The sequence below is a fragment of the Aquarana catesbeiana genome, linkage group LG04, assembly GCF_042186555.1.
Source record: "Aquarana catesbeiana isolate 2022-GZ linkage group LG04, ASM4218655v1, whole genome shotgun sequence".
Taxonomy (NCBI): Eukaryota; Metazoa; Chordata; class Amphibia; order Anura; family Ranidae; genus Aquarana; species Aquarana catesbeiana.
The window spans coordinates 61885804-61903996 of record NC_133327.1 but is presented as its reverse complement, the minus strand read 5'-3'; the positions used below and the strand labels follow the sequence as shown (position 1 = coordinate 61903996).

Below are 18193 nucleotides of genomic sequence, written 5' to 3'. Positions count from 1 at the left end.
CATAAAAACATCATCTATGTATCGATGCCATGATGCAATCTTACCTATAAACTCTGCTTTGGATTCAAAGAAAAGGTCTCGTTCCCACCCCCCCAGGTACAGGTTTGCGTAGGAGGGGGCACATTTTGCCCCCATTGCCACGCCCTGTACCTGGAGGTAGTGGGAACCCTTAAACACAAAAATATTGTGTGTAAGTATAAAATTAAGAATTTCAATCACAAATTCGTTATACTTCCACGAGTCAAGATCCCGTTCATTCAAGAATTCTCGCACAACCTCCACACCTCTGGTATGGGGTATGGAGTTGTACAAGGCCTCTATATCGATCGCAACTAGCCAACATCCCTGAGGTAGCTGTAATCCATCCAATGTTTTCAATAACTCAATGGTACCCTTAACAAAGGAAAAAAGTCCCTTTACGTGGGGGTATAAATACTCGTCCACTAGTTGGCTGGCCTTTTCTGTCAGGGATCCGCACCCCAAAATAATCGGTCGGCCTGGGGGATTCTGTAGGTTTTTGTGCACTTTAGGCAGTGCGTAGAATGTTGGAGTCACCGGATTGGTAGAGTCCAAGAATTTTAGTGTGTTAGAGTCAATGACCCCCCTGTAGTGTGCCTTAGCCAGAATGTCCTTATAAAGTTTCATGTAATAATTAACGTGAGATTTGGGTACTGGTCTGTACCAGTCAGTATTACGTATGATATCAAAACACATTTGCTCATATTGTTTTGTATCCATCAGAACGAGGTTGCCACCTTTGTCGGATGGTTTTATTACGATATTTTTATTAGACCTCAAGTTCTGTAATGCCTTTTTTAAGTGTTTAGATAAATTGCCCGGAGGGCCAGTTAGCCAGTTGGTAGCTTCAATCTCTTTAGTGACCTGGATCACAAAGGCCCACAAGTTAGAATTTCCCTGTAGGACAGGGAAGGACTTGGATTTGGGTTTATATGTCTTTGGTATCTCAAAGGTTATTCCAACAGAAGATATGGAAAAAGGATTATAGGGGTAAAGGGGTTTGTTGGATGGACCAGCCCCCTGATTTACAGGTTGAGAGGTCTCTGATCCAGGTGGGTTGAATATCCAACCCGCCTCCTCGGGATTGCTCTCCTCCCACAAATCCATCAAATCCTGAAGGGCTCGTAGGTCTTCAAAAGTAACACCTTCTAAATTGGCATTATCTGAGTTCGTTATCTCAACGTCATTCGGATTTTTGTCATATAGGACTTTGTACGACTTTGTACGCCTCATGTACAAAGTCCTATATGACAAAAATCCGAATGACGTTGAGATAACGAACTCAGATAATGCCAATTTAGAAGGTGTTACTTTTGAAGACCTACGAGCCCTTCAGGATTTGATGGATTTGTGGGAGGAGAGCAATCCCGAGGAGGCGGGTTGGATATTCAACCCACCTGGATCAGAGACCTCCCAACCTGTAAATCAGGGGGCTGGTCCATCCAACAACCCCCTTTACCCCTATAATCCTTTTTCCATATCTTCTGTTGGAATAACCTTTGAGACACCAAAGACATATAAACCCAAATCCAAGTCCTTCCCTGTCCTACAGGGAAATTCTAACTTGTGGGCCTTTGTGATCCAGGTCACTAAAGAGATTGAAGCTACCAACTGGCTAACTGGCAATTTATCTAAACACTTAAAAAAGGCATTACAGAACTTGAGGTCTAATAAAAATATCGTAATAAAACCAACCGACAAAGGTGGCAACCTCGTTCTGATGGATACAAAACAATATGAGCAAATGTGTTTTGATATCATACGTAATACTGACTGGTACAGACCAGTACCCAAATCTCACGTTAATTATTACATGAAACTTTATAAGGACATTCTGGCTAAGGCGCACTACAGGGGGGTCATTGACTCTAACACACTAAAATTCTTGGACTCTACCAATCCGGTGACTCCAACATTCTACGCACTGCCTAAAGTGCACAAAAACCTACAGAATCCCCCAGGCCGACCGATTATTTTGGGGTGCGGATCCCTGACAGAAAAGGCCAGCCAACTAGTGGACGAGTATTTATACCCCCACGTAAAGGGACTTTTTTCCTTTGTTAAGGATACCATTGAGTTATTGAAAACATTGGATGGATTACAGCTACCTCAGGGATGTTGGCTAGTTGCGATCGATATAGAGGCCTTGTACAACTCCATACCCCATACCAGAGGTGTGGAGGTTGTGCGAGAATTCTTGAATGAACGGCATCTTGACTCGTAGAAGTATAACGAATTTGTGATTGAAATTCTTAATTTTATACTTACACACAATATTTTTGTGTTTAAGGGTTCCCACTACCTCCAGGTACAGGGCGTGGCAATGGGGGCAAAATGTGCCCCCTCCTACGCAAACCTGTACCTGGGGGGGTGGGAACAAGACCTTTTCTTTGATGAATCCAAAGCAGAGTTTATAGGTAAGATTGTATCATGGCATCGATACATAGATGATGTTTTTATGGTGTGGGCAGGATCAAAAGAACAACTACTAGAGTTCCTGGTGGGTCTACAGGTGAACACATACAATCTTAAGTTTACTTACACGTTCGACCAGTCAAAAATTACTTTCTTAGATGTAGAGATCTTTATAAATGAAACAGGAATGCTCTGTTCCACACTATATCGCAAACCGTCAGCAGGCAACAGCTTACTGCATGCCAGCAGTTCACACCCTGAAAAACTAATCAAAAGCATCCCTTTCAGTCAATTCTTGCGCCTGAAACGACATTGTACATTGGATACAGACTTCCAAAAGGAGGCAAACCTGCTACGCGATCGCCTGCTAGCTAGAGGATATAGTAAGACATCAAAAAGAAAAGAAGAAAGGCGCAAAAGGATGTCTCAACTACTCCTGTATACCAAACCGGATCTCCCTCTAGGAAGCTAGGTGGCCATACATTGGCCCTGACCTCTAATGGGGATTAAACCCGATTATACCGTCTAAATCCGGCGTCTCGGATAATGGTTATAAATCAGAGACGCCAGGATTTAGTTGTCCTCTGAGTTATTGTTGAATCATAGGCATCTAAATCAAATGTCAAACAACAACCCTTATTCCCAGAACACATTAAAAAGACCTCATGTCTGAAGGAAATATTGGTGGCCACCAGTTTGCAGATAAATCTCATCGACCTCTCATACTCACATCCACATACACCATTCAATCAAAGTCGCTTGTCAAGTCTGTCTGGATACTCATCCGATGATTATGGGATTTGTCAGTAATAGTGATACACGTGTTGGATCATCATAGGCAGTCCCGATCATGGATTATTTATTCACTATTAAAGCAGTCTCATGAAAAGATTTAAAGTGCAGGTGTGGTGAAACAATTCCAAATGAATTCCGTGAGATTAGCTTAAGACAATTGCGGCTTTAAGTAGAACCAAATGTCAGTAATCTGATCAATTCAATAATAGCCAGCAGTGGGGTAACACAGCATGTAAAGAGTAGCATCTATGTAATATATTGGAGATAAATCTGATTTACCGTACTAAAGCTGGACAGGGGGATCCCTTTTTGGTGGTCTCGATGTAATCATCCACAATTTGCGATGTCAGTCTTCATCAGCTGGTTATACGGACATCATCTCCTTGATGCTATGACAGGTGCTATACCCGCTGAGAGAGCCGCAAGTGTCAGGCTCTGATGCTTTTCCACGGTCAGTACGGAGAGAGGTTTGGAGAGCAATTCAATTAAAGGTGTGTGGCCATCCGTAGATCCTTCTTGTGGATATCACCTTAATGATGCTTACATGTTTCGCTAAATAATAGCTTCCTCAGAGCATGCGCATTAGTGTGTCAGTCAGGTTATATATCGTCATTTCAATCAAGTTTCAATTGATTACTACTGGTCAGCAGTCCACAGCGCATTAATCATTCATGATATCACTCACCCGTGCATAGTCACACATAGTGCAGAGGAACATTTAGAGTTTAACCCCCTATGTATCTGGAATCATTTCAGATATTGGGTTTTGTAGGGGAATTGCCCTTCCTATTTAGATTGACCAACGTAACTAGAAGTAACCAGAAGTAACCACCAACAGTTTAAATAAAATAAAACTATATAAAAAAATCCCAAATCGTTTAGGGAAATTTTTATAAACAAATCATCTATTGAAAATTGCTACAGTGCCTGGTGGATACATGGATGGATGAATAGGTGTAGCCGTTCATAACGGATAAAACCCAGATCAATTTCCTGTGCATGTATGCACCTGAAAACTGATCATTTATTTAAGTAGATGGTTTTTTGAACAAATAGATCAGTGCAGGCAGCTCTAATATAAGGATAGGGAAACTTCATATGCAATGTTTATAAAGGATAAAAAACATTAAACAAGGTTTCTTGGTAGCGATTTCCTGATTATAGTTATTAATCATAGGCAGATCATATAGGGATAATGGTTTAGGGAATCATTGGTTCAATACCGTCCTACACCCAGATTACTGGGCTTCTGGGGAAGTAATCCTATCATATTAAGTTACCAAATATAACCATTCTAAAAAAGTTGCTACATTCCACTATTTAGTGGATACAAAAATATATGTAGCAATTTTGTAGCACAAAGAGGTCATCATTACACCTAGTGCAGATACACCCTTAGAGAGTAGTCACTTATTTTTTAGAATAACATTATAAACAGAAAGGGTAAAACAGGTAGCTAATATATGCAAGTAAGGAAACTACACATGCCTAGTTAATAGAGGATATAAAAATTAAATGGAGGTTTTTGGTAACAGATCCCTAATAATACCTATTGGTCCAGACAAAGGGGTTATATACAGATAGACGGCAGTCATGGGGACCCCTAATTCAGTCCCATCATATGAAGAATCCCCATTCATATCCACAAGCCCCTTGTTAGGGGGGCTTTGCAATAGTAGTTATCCTTTATGGTTCTAAAAAAACAGATAAGTTGCATTCATTGTTCAGGCCTCGTGGCTGCATGCTTTTTAACATAAATATCCACATTTTTTCATCTATGTACCTCAGCCACATGACACAGTGGCCGAGGTACATAGACGAGGGATAAACGCGCTCCCGTTCCCATAGCCCTAGGTGCAGACAAGCATATGCTGGTGCCCATGGTGCCCCCATGGAGGTGCCCCTTATCTGTCTATAATATTGATTAAGGAATTGGAAGCAGTTGTTATCCAGCATAAACTGTAGCAAGTCTACAATGAATTCATTCTGAGCGGCTAATTGTGGGAACTTGGAGTCAAGGAAATACTGTACCGCTCTGAGTCCACATTCATGTGGGATCGACGTATACAGGGACTCTACGTCAATCCCCACCAATATGGTGTCTGTTGGTACCCTGAGTCCGTCGATTTTCCTTAGAACGTCGCGAGTGTCCTGTACATAGGAAGGGAGATCAGTCACTAATTCCTTTATCATTGCGTCAACGAATTTGCCCACTCTCTCCAGTGGTCCTTTGATCGCTGACACTATGGGCCTTCCTGGAGGGTTCGTAATCGATTTATGCAGTTTGGGTATTATATAAAAAGTTGGCGTATTAAATTCGCTGACGCAAAGATACTTTGTTTCCTTATTAGAAAGGAGGTTGCTATCACAAGCCATCCTTAATTTGAAGTTTAAAGTATCAATGATTTCGGGAAAAGGATTGTAAGGTAGTTTCTTATATGTAGTTTGATCATTTAAGAGGCGCATAGTTTCCGTCTCATACATGTCCAGTGATAGCAATACTGTATTTCCACCTTTATCACTGCTTTTAATGATAATATCCTTCGATTCCTTAAGCTCTCTAAGGGCCTTTCTCTCCTCCGGGCTTAAGTTGTCTATTCCATGGTAGTCCCAGTTAAGTGTGGACAAGTCCCTTTGGACCTGCTCCAAAAATGCCTGGATCTGTTTATGTTTCGAGAGGGATGGCATTTTAAGAGACCTAATAGTTAAATTTGAGGGACGCAGAGGTATGGATGAAGGGCTATTGATTTCATCATTGAGACTAGTATTGTCATTTTCTTCCAGCAGAGATACTAGTATCTCTAAAGCCTCCCTCTCTTCCCTAGTTTTCTCATCATTGGGATTCACTTCCCCTTTGTCAGAGTGCCAGTATCTAAAGATGACCTTACGTAGAAATAGGTTTATATCTTTAAACACCTCAAATTCACTCATTGAGCTTGTAGGTGAAAAAGAGAGTCCCTTTTGTAGAAGTGATATATGGTGCTGATTTAAAGGAAAGTTGGATAAATTAACCACTTTTTTATCTTGCATACCTGAAACATGTATGTTGTGTGTTTCACTCATATTTCCCTCCTTAGTTAAGTCCTCCGTGAGGACGATCTTAATTCCCTCTGGCTTCCTTTTATGTCTTTTTCTCTTCCTTGACTTCCGTTTTTGCCTTGGGGAGGAATTTTTCCTGTTTTCCCTTGGCCCCTTCTGGAATTTGGGCTGTTGGGTAACTCCCCCCCTGTGTCTAAAAAAGCAACTGTCCTTTCAAGATTTCCTGTTTCACTATCTGTGGATGAGTGTCTTGATTGAGTTACTTTGGACCTCTTTCTATGGTTTCGTCTGCGGGATCTACTTCTACCCCTGGGTATGCTGGGGTCAAACACATCACCACTTTCCCAGTCCTGTAGGTTTTGTTTGAATTTTTCTTGTTTTGTAGACTTCAGGGTTCTTTGTGTTTTTTCTACCTCTTTCTTCAAGAGTTCATTAGATTTGATGAATAGAGGATCCTCTTTGTATGGTTCAAGTAATTGGACACTTGTGTCTATGTCCCTTTTAATCTCTTCTAGCTGTAACTGTTCTTCCTCAACTATCATGTTAAGAATAGCTAGACCACGCTCCAAACAGCTTTGTTTCCAAAGCTGGAGAAATCTTGGGGTATGTAGATGCCCTGCTGGAGTTACTCTTTCCCTCAGACCTCTGGGAATTATCTTGTGTGCGATATGCGATTTTAGTGAGGAGATGTCCCACTTTCTATTAAGGAATTTAATCGTAAGTTTTTTATGATTTTTCAAAAGTCCTTTTAGGGTTTCATCTCCACCACTATGTATCGCTGTCGCTTCATCTGAAAATGCAGATTGTATTTCAAGGTCTATTTCTTCATCCAATAGATATGCCATCCTCAAGCTGATGATGGAAAGGGTCAGTAATTCCCCACAATTTCCCTAATTTATACCCGCATGTGATTTATATATGTATTTTAAAGAGTATATTCAGAATGTCCCTCATTGTGTATATTAAAAGTGACCCAGGAATAAATGGGTGGGTGGATAGGGAGAGGAGTCCTTTAGAAGGGAAGTATAATCCCACTGGGTTTCATGTAATCAGAAAGAAAAGAAGAAAGGCGCAAAAGGATGTCTCAACTACTCCTGTATACCAAACCGGATCTCCCTCTAGGAAGCTAGGTGGCCATACATTGGCCCTGACCTCTAATGGGGATTAAACCCGATTATACCGTCTAAATCCGGTAGTAAAACATGTCTGAAAAAAGCATTCAACAGGGTAAAAAACGAGAATAGACAACTGTTGCTATACAAACCCAGACGAGATAAAGTATCAACATCAACAAGAGTGATTACCAAATATAATAGACAACATGCAAAGGTGCAACATATCTATAAAAAGTTCTGGTACCTATTGGCAGCTGATCAAAAAATTTCCAAATTCAATAGACCCTATCCAGAGATCACCTTCAAACGCTCTCGCTCCTTGAGGGATAGTCTAGTGAGTAGCCACTATCGGAATCAGACTGTACTCAAGTCTAAATCACCAGGCACCTACCCTTGTGGCAGATGCAACTATTGTCCCTTCATTTTAGAAGGGAACAATGTTACCCTTCCCAACAATAACATCTGGACCCCCAAACATAGAACAAACTGTCAATCGGTTGGTTCAGTATACCTAATGAAATGTCATTGCGGGGCATTTTACGTGGGAAAAACTAAGCGCCCACTTTTTTGTAGAATCAGGGACCATGTGTCCCTTATCTACAAACATAGGATGGAAACACCTATTAGCCGCCATGTGGGGCTATACCACAATTTCGATTTAAAAGTTATCGGCTTTTTCAGCCTTGAACACATACCAGAACATGAACGAGGAGGTGATATAGATAATAAACTTCTCCAATTAGAGACGAGATGGATCTATTGTTTACAGGCTACTCGGTCCCCCGGCCTCAATGAGGGGATTAGCTATAAGCCTTTTCTATAAATATCCCCCCTTTTGTGATCTGGTCACTTCTGTCTCCTTGGGAGCATGTGCCCCATTGATTGTCTTCCATTCCCTTGTTTTGTTAACATTTACTGCGTTTGAATATCATGGGATCACTAGACGTTTACTATTCCTCTCGCGACTAATTCTGGATTAGTTGTCTAGGCCAGAATTGCCTCTATTAGAAACAATACATCTTTTAGAAAAGGGATACTAACATATATTGAGTCAGCTGCAATGATATGCATATTGATACAGCTTTTCATATGTGGATGTAAATTAGTGGTACAATGTTGTAGACAAATCATTGTAATGTGCAATCATGACCACACCCAAACCTTGGGGAACCCCTCTTTACTTTTTTTTTTTTTTTTACCCCTCCCCAGGCTCTATTTTCTCTCGTTTTTACCCCCCCTAGTTCAGTGCCATTTGATCCCCATATGGACGCCCAAGGGTGTATATTGGTTGGACACACATCCTCCTTGGGCTTTTCTTTCCTGGGGGTTGCCAACCCGGTATGCGCCCGCCTTGTGGTCTCCTTATAGTCCTTGGCATACCGGTATAACCGTATCCCACAGCCATCTTTCCAAGTTTTTTTTTTTTCTTGGCTCAGCACTGTCTCCAAAGGGAGTCTTAGTGCTGTTTTGGGCACACAGGAAGTAGTTTTACTTCCTGTCTGTCGTTTCCGGTTCCGGGTCATTAGTCCTTGGACCAGGAACCTCCCCTTTGCGTCCGCTTGGCTCCAGTGCAGTGTGATGACATGCACAGCATTCTGGGGCCATGGGGAGGGATATTTAAACCCCACACATTCAGATGCTTGCTAGCAGTCAGGGAGCTCATGCCAAACATGGACGCCGGCACCAGGTAAAACTAAACATTGACCGTTAATCGGTTCAACACTCTGTGATATGTCTAATTGTAAACTAAAGCACAACTTTTTGGTGCTCTATTTCCTTTTAAACAAATCTATTTTTTTTTTTTTTTTTCATACGAAGTGACTATTTTTTGTGGCCCACTACTTTAGGGTGCCCCTTCAGCAGCGCCTATAGAAATGTGACGTAGCTTCTTATATAATGATGTGATATCTTTTCAAGGTGAGCAGGTGCTCTTGAAGATTTAAAACTGCAGCGTACATATGTTCCTCGTCGCATTGAAGTTTAATATAGCTACATGCATTTTTTTTTTATATACTTTTTCAGAAACTGTGGAGCAGCTTTGTCTTCACCTACACAGGAGCTTTTTTACAATTGATATTGTGCCATTCAGTCCTCATGAGCTCCCAATACAAATACTCTTCGGGGGGTTGGTGAGTGGTGTCCACTGTCTAGTTTGTCTTGTGGTCTACCTCTCTCTTCACCTGCAATATGTGTGACATTTTATTATCTATGATATCTGTTACAGATACCGTAATCATCCTTTTTGCTTTTGATGATTTTCATCCATGAGAATATACATCCCTCCCTACGGGTGATCAGGCATCCATCTGGACTACACAGGGGGGAGTCACTTCTGGGGGCACCCCTCCTCCCCTCTTCTCTCAGTTGACGCCTCGTATCCTGCGACTTCCCCAGAACTCTATTACAGAGGTATGGAGTTGACGCGGTGGTTGTGTTGGGTGGGAGTATTAGGGGAGGGTTGGGTGTGAGCCTGTGTGATGGGGGTTGTTGGGTGTTTTTTTTTTTTGGGGGGGGGGGGGGAGTGGGATGGGGGGGTGGGATGGTTTTTGTTCCTGTTTTTGTTTCTGGAGGGTGGCTTTGGTGGAGTTATGGTTGCACAAGCTAAAGAGCTTTCAAGTTACATAAATGTGAATGTTTTATGTATTTTTTTCTGTGTATTTACTTTTTTTCTCTTTCTCTTTTGAACATCCAAGGTTGTTTTTATCGTGAATATTGTTGTTGAATAATTGAAAAGCCTCGTCCATTTTCCTGATGAAGCCTTCTGGGCGAAACATGTTGAAATTATGTGGACGTGGTTATGCTTTTAACTTTTGGTGACCACAGTTTTTTTCATTGTCAATATTAGGTTGAGGATGTATACCTTTGACTGTGAATATAAAACTGTTCTCACATTTTATTGTATATATTTTTTTTTTTTGTAAAACTGCTTTAATAAATATTTGATATATTCTCAGTAGATAATGTCTTTTCCTATATCAGGGGTACCTTTTAAAATCCCATTTTCTACATATTTTTTGTGTTTGTTTTTTTTTGTTTGTTTTTTGAGAACTTAGATAGGGTTGAGGGAAGTGGTGGGAAACTCCAAAGATAACTATTACAACTTGAGGACTTGGAATTTCTTTCTAAACAAGCTATAATGAAGTCCAGGCATATAACAATCAGTAGGCTTTGGCTTAAGTAGTAATTAGAACCACATAAGCAGAGTCCCTTTAAGTAGGAGATTATCTGGACAAAGCTCTTCAAGACACCAGCCAGTGTCCCCTTTAACAGGCCCACAGCTGACTATAAGGCACCAGAGGGGTAGCTAGAGCACAGGGTCCCTCAGTGTCTGTACTCACAATGCCCAAGGACAGAGGGTATCCTCCTTCCAATCTTCCAAGCAACACCTTCCAGTGATACTAGAGAGGTCTTTGGCGCAGAGCTCCCCTCAGTAAGCTTCTTCTTAACACCTGGGTCTTAACATTCCTCCCCTCATATTATCCACCTGAGGCCTCACCAACAGCAGCTTTTGCCTGGGAGGCCTCCTCCAATCTGGCACAAAACCCTGAGCTTTGTGTGGTCCCAGAATAAATACAGTCCCTTAGCATGAAATCAGAGCCTGCCTTTCTGGGATAGGCTGGGGATGCATCAATATTCATGCTTCCATCTGCATAACTCCACACCTATCATCCAGAAACTTCTCAAGTTAACTGGATACAGAGGTAGCTATCAGACAGACTGGCAGCAGCAGAGCACACAGAGCAGACCTAACTAAACAATTAGAACTCACTGAGTACAGTGAGCCAAACTATGCTTTTACCTTACCCAAAATTACAGTAATGCTGACTACAGTGTGGCAACTAAATCAAAAACACAAACTAACACTTACCTAACTATCCTAGTACCTACCTAGGAGGGTGCTACATGTAAATGCAGTGTTGTTTTGCTGTCAGTAGAACTGAATTGTTGCATTTTTGTTGTATTTGATGATAATTAACCACATGCCGACCAGCCGCTGCACTTGTACTGCAGCAGAATGGCATGGCTGGGCAAAACGACATTATGCAGCGTCGATTCGCCCTTTGGCCACTAGGAGGGCACGCGCATAAGCCCCGCTCGCCCCCCTCCTGCGATCGCTCGGAGCACATGGAGAACTAAGGATCTGTGTGTGTAAACACACAGTTTCCGGTTCTCTGAGGGGAGAACTGACAGATCCTCTGTTCATACAGAGTATGAACAGAGGATCTGTTAGTTTCCATGCACAGTCCACATCCCCCTTCAGTTAGAACACTTCCTAGGACACACATTAACCCCTTCACTGCCCCCTAGTGTTAACCCCTTCACTGCCAGTAATATTTTTACAGTAATCGATGCATTTTTAATCGCACTGATCGTTGTATTAATGCCAATGGTCCCAAAAATGTGTCAAAATTGTCCAACGTGTCCGCCATAATGTTGCAGTCACGATAAAAAAATCGCTGATCGCTGCCATTACTAATAAAAAAAATTATTAATAAAAATGCCATAAAACTATCTCCTATTTTGTAGATGCTATAACTTTTGCGCAAACAATTAATATACGCTTATTGCGTGTTTTTGTTTTTTTTTTTTTTACCAAAAATATGTCAAAGAATACGTATCGGCCTAAACTGAGGAAAAAAAATTTTTTTTTATATATATTTTGGGGATATTTATTATAGCAAAAAGTAAAAAATAATTAGTTTTTTTCAAAATTGTCGCTCTTTTTTTGTTTATAGCGCAAAAATTAAAAACCACAGAGGTGATCAAATACCACCAAAAGAAAGCTCTATTTGTGGGGAAAAAAGGACATCAATTTTGTTTGGGAGCCACGTCACACGACCGCGCAGTTGTCAGTTAAAGCGACGCAGTGCCGAATCACAAAAAGTGCTCTGGTCTTTGGCCAGCCAAATGGTCCGGGGCTGAAGCGGTTAATGTGTGTTTCCCTATTTACCTTCATAGTATAGAGTATAGTAGCTTAGACTAGGGTCTTATGCTGTGTAGTGTAATCTGAACAACAACACTTGGAACACACAATATCTGGTTCACTGTATTTTACCGTTCACATTTAGCAATGTTGTATGTATGTATAGGGATGATATCAGCTAAAGGTCAACCACTATCAAGTGGGTGTGGCTGCAGTGAGGTGCTGCCTCTTCCTGACTGTCAGTGCAAAGCCAAATGAAAAAAACAAGGATGGTCGTGTGGCCTCATTCTTCTCTATATTTTAAGGTAGAAAACCTCAAAAAAATATTGAAATAACAAGAGAAAGTGGCACAGTAAATAGGGGGAAGTATAAATATATAGATTTATGTTTTGATGTCCATAGTCTAGATGTAGGTGCACGTTAAGCATTTTTTTTTATTATGTGCCTATTTTGAGCTGCCCAACGTTTGTGACAGGTATACTTTAAAGAGGACCAGAAGTGTATTTCAGTGCCACAAACCGAAAACTGTATTTTGTTGTAATATTCAAAGCAAACCCCCCTATCCATCCATATTTCCATTCTTTATTTTGTTGAGAAATTACTTTGAAAAACACCCCCTAGCATTTATAGCCACAGTCATCTTGAGTAAGGGTAGATGATTAATGAAGCATTTACATCCTGGAATCCATCTGCCCTTAGGTTATGCTGCAACCAGGACAGTGTGCTTAGCTGAGAAATCCCCTCCTCCCCTCCTCCAGATGAAAAAAATAAACTAGGAATTTGACCCACCCTTTGCAGCTATAACAGCTTTAACTCTTCTGGGAGGGCTGTCCACAAGGTTTAGGAGTGTGTCTATGGAAATGTTTGACCATTCTTCCAGAAGCACATTTGTCAGGTCAGGTTGATGTTGAACAAGAAGGCCTAGCTCAGTCTCTGCTCTAATTCATCCCAACGGTGTTCTATCGGGTTGAGGTCAGGACTTTGTGCAGGCCGGTCAAGTTCCTCCACCCCAAACTCGCTCATCCATGTCTTTATGGACCTTGCCACCCCCAAACTGTTCCCACAAAGTTGGGAGCATGAAATTGTCCAAAATGTCTTTGTATGCTGACACCTTAAGAGTTCCCTTCACTGGAACTAAGGGGCCAAGCCCCACACCTGAAATACAACCCCACACCATAATCCCCCCTCCACGAAATGATTTTGAGGGGTGGCCCAATACTTTTGGCAACATAGTGTGGATGAGGGAGTTTAGGGTGGAGGAACTTGACTGGACTGCACAGAGTCCTGACCTCAACCCGATAGAACACCTTCGGGATGAATTAGAGCGGAGACTGCGATCCAGGCCAACTCCTCCAACATCAGTACCTGACTTCACAAATACGTTTCTGGAAGAATGGTCAAACATTCCCATAGACACACACTTAAACCTTGTGGACAGCCTTCCCTGAAGAGTTGAAACTGTTAAAGCTGCAAAGGGTGGGCCAACGGAAATTTGAATAACACTGGAATGCCATTAAAGTTTACACTGCTTGTCTTGATGTCAGTAAATGAGTGGATTACAAATGGACCCCTTTGTCCCTCTTCACTTATCATAGATGTACAGTAATACCTTGGATTACAAGCATAATTTGTTTCAAAAGAATGCTTTTAATCCAAAGCACTCGTATATCAAAGTAAGTTTCCCCATAGGAAATAATGGAAACTCAGATAATCTGTTCCACAGCCACTGCTTGTCTATGCAGTACTACATGTGGCCAGAGGTACGGGGGGTGCCGGAGACACTCGGAGACATTCGTAGTGTTTCTCAGCATCTCCGAGCAACTCTGAGCCTCACCGGCGCCCCCGCACTTCTGGCCAAATGTGGTACTGCACACCCCAGCGGCTTGAATCCTGCTCATCTTACGAGACAACGCGAGTCAGGATTTTTCTTAAAAATGCTTGTATTGTGAAACGCTCGTAAACCGCATTACTCGCAATCCACTGTAGGTTCCACTGTACTCAGCTCTTTGTATTATCCTCTGTTTCCTGGTACATATAAACATTTTGGAACTTCCTCTTTCTATAGGTAGTTACACTTGCTCTCTTACGTCTAGTGGAACACCACAAAATCAAACCATAACCATCAGCACAATTAAGACATTACAGATTTATCATTTGAATGGGGTCATTGAAAAGGACTCGTACTGTGATGGCGCTGCCTTTACCCTGACATGCTGTAGTGCTGACATCGGCAAATTTAATGTGGCATGGACTCCGATTGACCCTTCAGGTAAGGTCTCTACATCTTTTTAATTTTACTTTTCAATATTTTTATTGAAGTAACAATGTTATTTAAGGCACAATCAATAAACAATGACATAAACAGAGGTGAAAATTGAGCACCCACAGAGAGTGCCTTTCCTTCAAAATGATCATAAACATAAGACCTATGAAAAAGAGACAGAGCAATCTTAACATAAGATGTGTTTGGTGGGAGTGCCAATTAAAATGACCATATAACATAAAAAATTTAAGTAGTTCACTGTAGAGTCAAGAAATATATCTCCAATCAACTAGGAAGTAGGGACCACTTGCATTTTGTCCCATCAAGCTACTTTAACTTGTAACATTAGAAATGACTGTCACAGGGAGAAAGAAATATGGCGTAAGGAACAGAGGAAGGGGAGGGGGTTAAGGAAATGGGGAAGGGTAGGAAGGGGGAGGGGAAAGAGAGGATAAAGAAGGAGAACCCCTGTGTACATTTCTACTAGTATCATATCAGCATAGATTATACATGTTCTGTCAAAGCATCTTACAGTTATCAACCAGAACCAAATCAGCAAAAATCTAAGAAAGTAAAGAAAAAAAAAAGGAAGTAAATAGAGAGAGAGAAGAAGAGGAAAGAAGGAAGGAAGAGGGTCGGCCAGAAGTGCTTTAGGGTGTAGATAAATAACGAATCCATGGATCCCATGTCGCATGGAATTTCTTAGTAGAATTGCGAAGGATACAAGTAAGTCTATCGTTAACCATGATCCAGTTAAGTTTATTCTTCATGTGGTCAAGGGGAACCATCGACTGCTTCCAATATTTAGTGATAGTTATTCTAGCTGCCAAAAACATATATGTAATTAGTTTTGTCGATTTTTTTTTTTTTCTTTGGGGACCTCATCAGGAAAATTTAAAAAAAGCGCTGGTTCTGGGGATCTACGTATATTAACTCCCATCACAGAATATACTAGGTTAAATATTTGAATCCAAAATCTAGTGACTATAGGGCGCTGCCAAACATGAAACATTGTACCCATCTGGCCACAATGTCTAAAGCAGGTGGGTGAGGCAGACGAATGCATCCTTCCGACTCTAGTCGGGACCAAATACCAACGTAGAAGTGTTTTATAATTTGCTTTAACTAATGTTGTATTAACCACTTCAGCCCTGGAGGATTTGGCTGCCAAATGACCGGGCCATTTTTTGCGATTTGGCACTGCATCGCTTTAACTGACAATTGTGCGGTCATGCGACGTGGCTCCCAAACAAAATTGACGTCCTTTTTTTCCCACAAATGGAGCTTTCTTTTGGAGGTATTTGATCACCTCTGCGGTTTTTATTTATTGCGCTATAAACAAAAATAGAGCGACAATTTTGAAAAAAAGCAATATTTTTTACTTTTTGCTATAATAAATATCCCCAAAAAACTGACGCTACGGTGATGTCACCGGGTGACCCTGCCCCCCTCTGACGCATCAGAGAGGGGCGGGGTCACCCGGTTATATTCCCCTCTGACACTACGGGAAAGCCATAGGGATGTCCCCGTGTATCAGAGGGGGGTGGGGTCACCCGGGGACGTTACCCGTGTGACCGTTTTTTTTTTCTTTTTTGGTCCGTCGGCGGAGCAAGAGAAGACAACTTTGTGGGACATTTTAATTTTTTTAAAAAAGGACTTGTCCCAAACCGTGTCTTGTCATTTTTACCATTTTGACACTTTTTTGTGAAATGGTAGGGGTACCCTGTTACCATTTCACACGGGGGGAGGCCAGGTTCTGGGGGTTCCCTTGTTAAAGGGGGCTTCCAGATTCCGATAAGCCCCTCCGCCCACAGACTCCCACAACCATGGGCAAGGGTTGTGGGGATGAGGCCCTTGTCCCCATCAACATAGGAACAAGGTACTTTGGGGTGCTACCCCAAAGCACCCTCCCCATGTTGAGGGCATGTGGCCTGGTACTGTTTAGGAGGGGGCTCTCTCATCCCCCCTCTTTTCCTGCGACCTGCCAGGTTGCGTGCTCGGATCAGGGTCTGGTGTTGATTTTTGGGGGGATCCCCACGCCATTTTTTAAAAAAATTTTGGCGTGGGGTTCCCCTTAAAATCCATACCAGACATGAAGGCCTGGTATGAAATTTGGGGGGGACCCCCAGGCAATTTTTTTTTTTTAATTTTGGTTCAGGATTCCCCTTAATATTCATACCAGACCCAAAGGGTAATGGACTGTGGGGGAATGCCATGCCGTTTTTTTCAATGACTTTTATGTGTATTGCTGTTGTAAACTCGGGAAACATGTGCCACTTTATAGGCATACTATAGACATACGAAATTTAAAGGAATATTTCACGTTTATTGTTTCACTTTAAGCATTATTAAAATTACTGCTCCTGAAAAAACGCCCGTTTTTAAAACTCTTTTGCTTTGATACATGTCCCCTGGGGCAGGACCCAGGTTCCCAAACACTTTTTATGACAATAACTTGCATATAAGCCTTTAAAATTAGTACTTTTGATTATTCATGTTTGTGTCCCATAGACTTTAACGGTGTTCACGTGTTCGAACAAATTTTTTGACTGTTCGCATGTTCTGCTGCGAACTGAACCGGGGGGGTGTTCATCTCATCCCTAATAAGATTGTAAATTAGGGAGGCCAAGCCCACCAGACGGTTTTCGAGACGTACAATGTCAGTTAATTCATTCAAGGTTTCTTACTGCTCCAAATAAAACCAAGAACGTCTGATTGTAATCGCTGTAAAAACCCCCTCGGGACCGCAGTCCTAAAGTAATAGGACTAAAATAATAAAGTATCCTAGGTAGAAAGGTCATCTTAATAAAATTGATTCTGCAAAACCAACACAAGTGATAGTCTGCCCATTGTTGAAGATCTTCCCAGAATCAACAGGAAGAGTGGAGGATAGTTAACCCAGTAGAGAGTATCGATCGAGGGTGTCAGCTGGATGCCTAAATATGGGAGGGAGCTTTGTGCCCATTGAAAATGATAAGTGTTTCGTAAGGTCGAGACTGTCGAAGGGGGGGTAAAGAAATATTATGGGCTGTCGTTTTTTTTTCATTTTTAAAGAAAGCCCTGAGATCTGGGAAAATTGATGGAAAAGAGTCAATAGATTAAGTAAAGTAATTTAAGTATTTGTGACATACATGAGGACGTCGTTGGCAAACAAGGAACATTTATGCTCCTGTTGCCCACAACATATGCCATGTATATTAGGATGAGATTGAATTGCTACAGCTAGGGGTTCAATTGCTAGGGCAAAAAGCAATGGGGAAAGAGGGCAACCCTGTCTCGTTCCATGTCGCATAGGAAACAATACTTATCTATGACCCAAATGGAAACCTGGGCCGACGGGTTACTATAAAGTTGTTTAAGTAATAAAATAAAAGCAGACCCAAATCCAAAAGCCTCCAGAGTGGTAAATAAGTAGTCCCAATTTAAGCTATCAAAGGCCTTATGAAGGTCCAATGAAAGAAGTAATAGTTCCCTCATCTTTTTAATTTTAATGGGCTAATAAACTCAGAATGTGGTATTAAGGATTTCTAATTAAAACTGAAATTCCAATTTACCTGTGAATCCTGTGTAATAATAGAGCATCTTGTTACCCCACAGGTCTTGGGGCTTACTGAAATAAGTTGT

General features: G+C 41.5%; 1 protein-coding gene across 4 annotated transcripts in view; it reads left to right on the top strand.

The window, feature by feature from the left end:
* The window catches only part of LOC141139297 (adhesion G protein-coupled receptor F5-like), a 343899-nt gene that overhangs the window by 127640 nt on the left and 198066 nt on the right, over positions 1-18193 (top strand). For all 4 annotated transcript variants that reach the window (XM_073625269.1, XM_073625266.1, XM_073625268.1 and 1 more), the window contains exon 7: positions 14372-14575. In XM_073625269.1, the coding sequence (XP_073481370.1) occupies positions 14372-14575 (204 nt within the window). The remainder of the gene's footprint in view (positions 1-14371; positions 14576-18193) is intronic.